Raw genomic sequence first — 9,382 nt, 5'->3', positions numbered from 1 at the left:
AGGAATCACACTTGGTAGTCTCTCCGGGTTCCTGCGGGCTCTGCCTGTAATGCGGAAAGTCATGGGCATCTGTGAATCCAGTGGCTCAAGTGCGAGATGAGGCGGAGCTGGCAGGTCGGTGTGAATGCGAATGCGACTGCGACTGCGACTGCGAATGCGTCTGTGCTTGAAGGCAGGCTCTAGCCGGCTGGGACCTGGCTTAGGAAGTAGGAACTTTGCAAGCCGCCTGCAAAGAGCCGCCGTCCAGCTTCTGGCTGTAACCGGACGCTCCTCCATAGGAGGGTGGCTCTGACCCCTGGCACCCTTCCCTGGGTTTCTGATTAAACTGCCCCCTTCCCAGCCCCTGGATGCCAGCCGCGTTCCCGCTGGCTCTCGGCCGATCACGTGGCGAAGCGGGGGGCGCTCCGGGACACGGCTCCGCGGCCACTGGTCGACAGCTCGCGTTGCAGGCGCGTCCATTGGCTACGGGGCCCGTTCACGTGAGCGGGGCCCTGGGACAGCCCCGCGAGCGGGAGAGCTCCCGGAAAGTTAAAGGCGGCAGCGCTGCGGCGGCGAGCCCGAGTCCCGGGTGACGGGCCGCAGGCAGGGCCGAGCGGGCTGCCCCCGCGCACCGACCTGAGTCCCAGCGCCCGCTCCCGCCGTCCCCGCCGCTGCCCCTGCCACCCCGGCGCGGATGCCGCCGCGGGCTGGCGCCTCTGTACCTCGGGGCTTATGCGCTGTACCAGGTACGTCCCTCCCCAAGCCCTCAAGTCGAGTGCGGGGCCGGGGATACGGCGCGAGGGGCGCGCAGTGGAGACCCTCGTTAGTTCCTGCCACCTACACTTTTACCGTCTAACCTGCAGTTACACTCCGGGGGTGGATCACTTAGACGGGATCGAGTAAGCTATTGCTTCGACGTGGTGAAGCCAAAGGAGGGACCAGAGGCGGGATGGAGCCCCGCCGACCCACGTGCTCCCCCGAGGTGCGGGTCCCGGCCGCTGGCCGGAGGCGGGCCTGGGACTTCAGACACCGGACACCCCTACCCTTACTGTAATCCGTGTTCGAAACCGGGACAAGGCGTTTCCAGCCTAGGGCCCGACACTGCTGGAGGGGGTCTCCCGAGTGACGCGGTGGGGTCTGGAGCACAAGAAAAAGTCGTTTCTTGCCCCTCCGCGCCTCGGTTTCTCTGTAAAACGCAAGGAAGCACTTGGTGGCGTCTTAGGCCGCCGACGGCGACGGGACGGAGAGCCCGCGGCGACCGCGGCCTCCGGGAGGCGGGCCACCCCCGGGTCCCGGTCCCCAGACCGGGGCCGCCCCGAGCTGCGGCGACGACACGGCCGCGCGGGGACGCTCGCGCGGCAGCGCTCCGCCCGGGGTTGCCCGGCCGCCCCGCCCCGGTGTGATAACTAGGGCTCCTCCTCCTCGTCGCCGCCTTCCTCCCTCTGCCGGTCACGTCTCCGAGAACAGAGCCCTGCTTGCGGGGTGCAGCGACGCTCGCGTAGCGCGGGGGCGGCGGCGGCGGCCTCCACTGTCACCTCCCTCCGGGCTCTCCGATGCTGCGAGCGGGCTGGAGAGGGGGCGTCCCCGCGGCCCAAAAGGTAGGTGCGGGCCGCCGCGAAGGAGACCCGCGGAGCGCTGGGGGGCGGAGTGCGTCCGGCCGGCGGGACCGAGGGGGCAGGGTCGGAGGGGCCTGTGGCTTCCACGCCTGGACGCTCTGGCGCCCCCTCCACGCTCTGTCCCTGCCACCCTTTTGAACCCAGAGAAAGGGGTGTAGGGGAGGCGCGCTACAAGAGGGGGCGGAGGGCCCAGAAGGACATAGATTTGGGGCCTGTCCTGGTATTGTTTGCTGCAGAAAAGGAGAAAACTGAGGACAGACTTGTCTTGAGAACTTGCATAGTTGCTGGAAGGTGCTGCAGCCAGTCGGTGTGGCCCGGCCTCCCTGGGAGACCTAGGGTCAGGGAAAAGAGCTTGGGGGCTCTGTGCTGGGGTGGGAGAAGGGGAATTAGTTCATTGGGCAGGGCTGTCCAGGAGGCAACTAAAGTGAAGACAAGCTGGAGGACTTACCACAAAAGTTACGTCGAGTTATTAAGAAAAAGTGGGAAGGGATGGACCATCAGGCATTATTAATCAAGAATGTCAGAGCTAGAAGGGACCCCAGAGATGAAAGCTTAAGCCCAGAGAGGTTGAGTAACTTGCCCCCAAATGGCACAGCTTAAGCCCAGAGAGGTTGACTTGCCCCAAATGGTGCAGCTGGGTGGAATCCTCCCTAGGCCAGCGTTCTGTGTTGCACGGTGGACATTTTTAGATGGCAGAGACTGGGCCATTTTAACTTAGTCTTTCCTATACTATTGCAGCCTCACCCACAGGCATTTATCTCAGTTGTTTTGGATGAGGGTACAGGATAATGAGTACAGGCGGCTTTTGAGCCTGTGAATAGTGCCCGATGGTCTAAGTACAAATGGAAAGATGACAACTTTATTCATATTTGTCAGCGAAAGCTTTGGGGAAGGAATAAAGAAATGCCATAGGGGTAGATGACCATGTCTTTAAAACATTAGAACCTGGTCACTTGGTTGTGTACACTTAAGTAATGTAGTTTGAGTGTTCCTGGTGGGTTCTTGATGTGTCTTGATTTTTCTGTCATATCTAATCAAGAGTGCAAGAGAATGGAGAGGGACATGTTTTGGCCTCAATGCAAAAAAAAATAAGTTTACTTCTTATACAAGGCCCAGCAAGAAAGTCAGTAGAGCTCAACTGCTTGAAACTGTGAGGGTCATGAGGTTATTTTCTGTGCGAGTCTATAGTTTTCACAAGAAAAATCACCATAACATCTGTTTGAGAAGGTGCATTGTCACTAGGGAAACAGGGAAAGCATTTATGCAGAAATATCCGTGTTCTCTCCAATTTTCTTGGAACGTTTGGGGTCTGCTCTGTTTTGACCATGAACATGGAAATCTGCCCTTGGGCATGGTCCAGTCCACCCCTCATGGGGCTAAATTGATTTCTTAGGCATCTGATAGGAAGCACAGTTTGAGAATCCCTACTAGTCTGAGCAACAGCTACTCCCACTTATCATCTGGAAACAAACTGGTCTCCAGATCCTACGTCATGCTCCACTGGATCAAATGTGTGTCTGTGTCTTCTTGTTCTGGTACTTTCCCTAGCCAATCTTGGTGACTCATATTCCCTGGCCTGGGAAAGGGAGGAAAGGGCTGAGCAGCAGGAGAGTCTGTGAGGAGAGGGGGCCTGAGGTACAGCAAAACACCTGGCCAGGTGTCTTCCTTTTAGGAACTTGGGAGACTATTACCTTGTGCATCTCCGTTGTTAGGAGTACTTGTGGGTGATGGCCATCCGTGTCCTGGTCCTTTGGAGAATTCCTGCACCGGGGTTCAGGGAGGCCTCCATCAAACCAGCACTTTGGTGCTCCAATCCTTAGAGATTATCCAGTTAATAAAAGCTGGGATCTACCTGTGAGGACAGACAAGGTGGCCAACAGTCAGATCATGCCTATGTTGAGGCCACAGGGGTTAAGGTCCTTATCTCCAGTTACAGTGATACTGAAAATGTGAAGGGATCCTGGGCAGGGCTTGCTCAGGGATGCCTCTGGGACTGAGCCCTGGTAATAACCCTTAGGCCACCAGGTGGTTAACCTTCCTTTTGCCTGTAAGGGAAAAATGCTGCCTAACCAACTAGGCTCTCAGAGTGCCGGGGAGTTGTTGACCTAGCCGGCTCTGACAGGAATCTCACCTCCCACCCCCAGTTCCACTAGTTCTTACAGCACAGTGATAAAAGGGATGTCAGGAGCAGACAGACACCAGTGGGTCCAAATAGTGAAACTTTACCAAGCTCTTCAAACTAAGTATTTTCAGCCTGCAGGATTAGAACTGGAGAGTGACTTTAGTTGACTCCAAGTATGCAGATCTTGAACTGATCCCCGTGTTTTAGAATTCTGTTTCCACAACGTCTTGAGGGTTTCCCAACCTTTAATAAGCTGTTTTAGCATCGTGCGGGAAAGCACGTATGAGGTTGGTTTGCAGGCTTGCTGGACATGGATAGAGAACTTGCAGTTGACCTTGTGCTGACTCAGACAAGCAGGAAGCAGCTGGGCTAAGCCCCTCCTCCCTCAGTTAACACCCAGGTTGTCAAGGTTTGGCAGAGTAGAGGGGCTGGGATGCAAGGCTTTACCTGTTTGGTTATTTTTAATCCATATTTAATTAAAACAAAAACAACCACCTGTGTTAAAGTTAGAGCTCAAAGTGTAATTCTGATGCATTCTAACAAAGTTTTGCAGTTGAGAGGGAAAAGTAAAACTCAAGTACTTTATAAGTAGAGATAGGGCTTTATCCCTTGAACCCATTAGTCAACCCACTGACCCCTTTAAAGCTGTCTGGCCCATTAGTTAGAACTTGCCTTTTCAGAACAATTGCATGGGTATAAGAACAGATAATAGAAAGTAAATTTGTTCCTAAAATTTCCACTCATTTGACTTTGAAGGGGAAACAGACAGATAACCTTAATGAATGTTTGGACAACTACAGTTATGGCTGTACACTATTGTTCTGTCTCTGAATGTGTTTCCCCCTTGGACATCGCTAACTGCTGCCTGCATTCCAGGGGAGTGCTGTATTTCTTTGGGAAAATGGGATCAAACCCAGTATGGTTTTGTCCTTTCTCATTTTTCTTGATATGTTTCATTACTTGAAACCAGAAGTTGAGAGTGAGTTATTGGACTGAACCAGTAGTCCAGGTCTTGTTGGAAGATGAGCAACAATTTGCCTGTTGCTTCTCCTCAACTGTCACCAGCATCACGCAGCCCCTGCCGTGAGAGCAGGCAGCCCAGCACACCACCATAGATCTGTAACTTCACCTGTGTTCTGTGATTGCTGGACCAGAGATTTTAAGTGCGGTTGCATCACTGATGTCTTCAGTTAGTCCACTGGAACTATTCAGTATAAATTTAAATTTGCCATGGTGCATAGAATGGTTTACATTACTTAGCTTTAGGGAGGTGGTAGTGTTGAATGAGTTTTTGGTAAATCTTAAAATAGTTTAGATGTTTCATTAGATTCATTTTTTTTTTCCTGATTATAGAAGGAATATTGTTTATTGTTTTAGAAAATATAAGAAAGTAACAAAACAAGAAAGCAAAACTTTCCTAAAGTCCCATCACCTGGGTTTTCTGACAGTTTTAAGTATATTTCTAGTCTTTTTTTCTGTGCCTGTACAAATTTTTCCCCACCAGTCTAATCTCTAGGTACAATTTTATCTTCTCCATTTTTTTACATTTACAATACAGATTTTTCCTTGGCATTTAAGTCTTTTTCCAAATAATGGTTTTAATGGTGATATAAATTTTAACACATGGATGTGGTATACTTGATTTGACCAGATACCTGTCATTGGTGCTTTAGGTCATTTTCTCACCCTTTTCCTCCCTACATAAAGTCTTGCGTTGAACATTTACTTAAGTTAGCCTCCATGCAGTTTAGATTATTTCCTTAAGATTAATACCTACATGTAATATTAAAACCAAAAGTGATAATAATATTTATAAACATTGTGCTGATTTAGACTAATACAGGTATTTGAAAATTCTTTCCTAACTCAATAGGCAAAAACAGGCATAGTTTTCTAATCTAAATCTCTTAAATTATTTATAAAGTTGGACATTTTGCATACTTACTGGCCACTTTTAAACTTCTATTTATGCTCTTTGTTTATTTTTCTGTTATTGTTTTGTAAGAACTCTTTATATAGTATGGTATTAATCTTTGCTGCCATGCTTTTTGTAAAATGTTTTCCCATTTTATCTTTAACCTTTTGATTTTACTTATTTTTTTCACTTATGGAAAAATACAGTTTTTATGAAGTCAGATTTAACCTAATCTTTAACGTGATTCTCTTTGCTTTTCTTTTATAGAGGTTGTTCATACTGTAGAAAAAAGGAATATTCACCTATATGACAGGACTTAAAATACCAAATTGCTGGTACTTTTTTAAAGAAAGATATACTGGAATATAAAATCCAGCTGTACATTTAATGAAAACATTTGTGTCTGTCTTCACTATTGAATACCAGTGTCTAGTGTAATGCCTAGTGACATTGGTAAACACCAATCGGTATTTGTGGGGCAAATTATTCTTATTGGATTTAAGCAGCATTTATCAAAGTGTGTTCCTCAGAAAATCTGTTCTACAAGATGCTCCATAAAAAAGGCTTCCCTAGTCAGATAAGTTTAGGAAATTCTGCAAACAGCATGGTCCTCTTTTTATTAGTCCCAATGGCAATTAACATACTGAAGCCCCAAGAAATCCTCACCAGAAAGCCTGTGAACTTAGTTTTAAAACCAGAGGTTCCATACATTTTTGTTTGCTTGTTTGAACCTTGAACCTCTTTCTCCCTCCCACTTTACACACTTAATCACCCCTGAAACCAGGGTCATGCTGGACTACAACTGAGTTAATACGGAACTGTAGCCATGTGGGCAGAGATGAAGGCGGACTTGTGTGCCAGTCCCTGTTGGAATGATGAATTTAAACGTCTGTCTGATCTTGCTGCTCTTTCTTTCTTCTCCCTTTTTGTTAGGGTTCTAGCCTATTCATCTAACTCAATGATGGCTGTGGACATAGAGTGCAGATACAGCTGCATGGCCCCTTCCTTGCGCAGAGAGAGGTTCGCCTTCAAGCTTTCACCAAAGCCAAGCAAACCTCTGAGGCCTTGTATTCAGCTGAGCAGCAGGGATGAAGCCAGCGGAATGGTGGCCCCAACCGTCCAGGAGAAAAAGGTGAAAAAGCGGGTGTCCTTCGCAGACAACCGAGGGCTGGCCCTGACAATGGTCAAAGTGTTCTCAGAATTTGATGACCCATTAGATATTCCCTTTAACATCACCGAGCTCCTAGACAACATTGTGAGTTTGACGACAGCAGAGAGTGAGAGCTTTGTTTTGGATTTTTCTCAGCCTTCTGCCGATTACTTAGACTTTAGGAATCGGCTTCAGACAGACCATGTGTGCCTTGAAAACTGTGTCCTGAAGGACAAAGCAATTGCAGGGACAGTGAAGGTGCAGAACCTCGCCTTTGAGAAGATGGTGAAAATAAGAATGACATTTGACACTTGGAAAAGCTTCACAGACTTTCCCTGTTGTTACGTGAAGGACACTTATGCTGGTTCAGACAGGGACACGTTCTCCTTCGACATTAGCCTACCTGAGAAAATTCAGTCTTATGAAAGGATGGAGTTTGCTGTGTGCTATGAGTGCAGTGGCCAGACATACTGGGACAGCAACAAAGGAAGAAACTACAGGATCATCCGGGCCGAATTAAAATCCACTCAGGGAACAGCTGAGCCACACAATGGACCAGATTTTGGGATATCCTTTGACCAGTTTGGAAGCCCTCGGTGTTCCTATGGTCTGTTTCCGGAGTGGCCTAGTTATCTGGGATATGAGAAGCTAGGGCCCTACTATTAGTGCCCACATGTGATGGAGCCTGGCTTGAGTGGGTGCAGACAAGCCCAGCCACAGTCACAGTGAGATGGAGGTAGAGGTCGAGAGAGAAGCTGAACTGCCATCAGGCACAGTTTTTGCAAAGAAAAGGATCCTGTTCGCTTTTTTCGTAAACCAGCAAAACCCAGCCAGGTCGCAATCACACAACGGTTTCACACTCAGAGGAGGCACGGCGTGCTGATCTGTTTGGCATCCATGGTGGCCATAAGGGTATGAGCAGGGTGGCACCGGAAAAAGTCTGGAAGGGAACCAGGCCTGCAGATAGTGCTGGCGAGGCTGGAAGATGGTGGCCTACCATGAGGCAGCCGGGAGTGTGCCCAGGCTGCCTGGAGGAGCAGCCCCCTCCCCTCAGATATGGAAAGTCGTCACCTGAAAGTCACTCGGTCCCCAGCCACCTCCCATTGGACCCTTGCTGTGCATCTCTGGGTGGTCTCTACCCAGCCAGGTCCTGCCTGTTGCTGCTGTTCTGTGTCTACACATACTTCACACTTTCCTCTCTACATTTTTTTGCATTTTATTTTCTTCCACAATTCATCTGATGTTCAGGAAAAGATAATAAAACCAGATTAGCTTGTGACTGATGAGACTGGCATTTCCTGTTTCTGACCCCATGTTTTTATTCCAACGAGAACCCCACACCAGTTAGTGAAAGCAACTGGCTTGGGTGCAGTGTTAGAGACGACAGGCAGGCGGGTCATGAGTGGGACACTTCAGCTTTTCCTCTTGGCTTCTGGGGGAGCTTTCGAAGTACTCACTCTTACCCTGAGTCACCAGACGGCTCAATTACAAGATTTGTTTGAACTTGTTCAGCTGGTTTCCAGGAGTCTCGTTCTTCACAAAGGGGTTTTAGAATCTCCTTTCCTGGAGAGTGATTTCTTATGCTGTGTTCAGGATATTTTGATTTGCAGATCCAACATATCCTCAAAGCCTTCAGAAAATGTTTGGTTTTATTTTAACTGTGATGTAACAATATCCAGGACACTTTAACAAGCACCAAGGGACTTTTTGATTTGGGTGTTGTTATTTATGGTGTGTGGTGATGTAAAGAGGTAGGGGAGAAAAACCTCACCAAGTTCTCATTTTATTTTCAATGTCTGCTGACTCGGAAGCAGCAGAGATGAATTGTTCTTAACCATACTGGACTAAAGAATTAAAAGTCTGTTGGTTCATACTGTTGTGAGACTCCTGGGACTTTCATTGTCAGATGGATCCCCAAAACGGTGTGGTTTTCCTTGGGCAAGATTGGTTTGTAGTTGGGGGTGTTTAGAATGTTTTTACATGTGTATTTGTAGAAGATGGGGGTTTTTTTGTTTTTGTTTTTGGAGCTTAAACAAATGTCCCGTTTTCCTTTGGCCTGATCTTATTAAAGGTCTTCCTTACTTTGGTACAGCTGCCTGGCTTTGGGGACACAGCTACTAGACAGTGTCAGCAGTTTTCTGCTTGCATTTTGCAGATCAGGTAGATGTGCCAGCTTCAGTGGCCTTGTAAATCAGTGTTAGGCAAGTATGGAGTGCCTCGGCTCCGAAAGTTTTGTGGTTGTTTTTTTTTTGGGTTTTTTTTTGTGGAACTTTTACAATGTTTTGACTTTTTAAGTGCTCTGAAATGGTGTTCAGTGTAATCCTTGTTCCTAAAACTGACTGTCATTAGTCTTCAGTCTGGTGCTTTATTTTTTATGCCTCTCCCAGGTGGGTAGCACTCGGGGTTACACGATAATAAAATTGATGGGAAAATCACCTTTTATCTTATGCTGAAATTGGACAGAACTGTTTTAACTAAGCATATCTTAAATCAGGTACACAGTAACTTCCAGTGTTACAATCTGGTCATCAGAACTATTAATATGTAAATCTAAATAGAATGGAAACAAAATCGATTTTATATACACCATGAATTGATTT

General features: G+C 47.9%; 1 protein-coding gene across 2 annotated transcripts; it reads left to right on the top strand.

Moving 5' to 3' along the window:
* The first annotated feature begins 521 nt into the window (after nt 1-521).
* Nucleotides 522-8,643, top strand: PPP1R3B (protein phosphatase 1 regulatory subunit 3B). 2 transcript variants are annotated; one of them, XM_036894320.2, is made up of 2 exons: nt 522-725; nt 6,566-8,643. In XM_036894320.2, exons 1-2 carry the CDS (start codon nt 712-714, stop codon nt 7,446-7,448), a joined length of 897 nt encoding a protein of 298 aa, XP_036750215.2. In that variant the 5' UTR covers nt 522-711; the 3' UTR covers nt 7,449-8,643. The 2 variants fall into 2 exon arrangements, with proteins under 2 accessions (XP_036750215.2, XP_036750216.1); XM_036894321.2 differs by lacking the exon at nt 522-725 and adding an exon at nt 1,368-1,577.
* The last annotated feature ends 739 nt before the right edge of the window (nt 8,644-9,382 follow it).

Source organism: Manis pentadactyla, chromosome 7, assembly GCF_030020395.1.
Source record: "Manis pentadactyla isolate mManPen7 chromosome 7, mManPen7.hap1, whole genome shotgun sequence".
NCBI lineage: Eukaryota > Metazoa > Chordata > Mammalia > Pholidota > Manidae > Manis > Manis pentadactyla.
The sequence above is the reverse complement of the archived record's forward strand: the minus strand, read 5'-3'. Positions and strand labels throughout refer to the sequence as shown.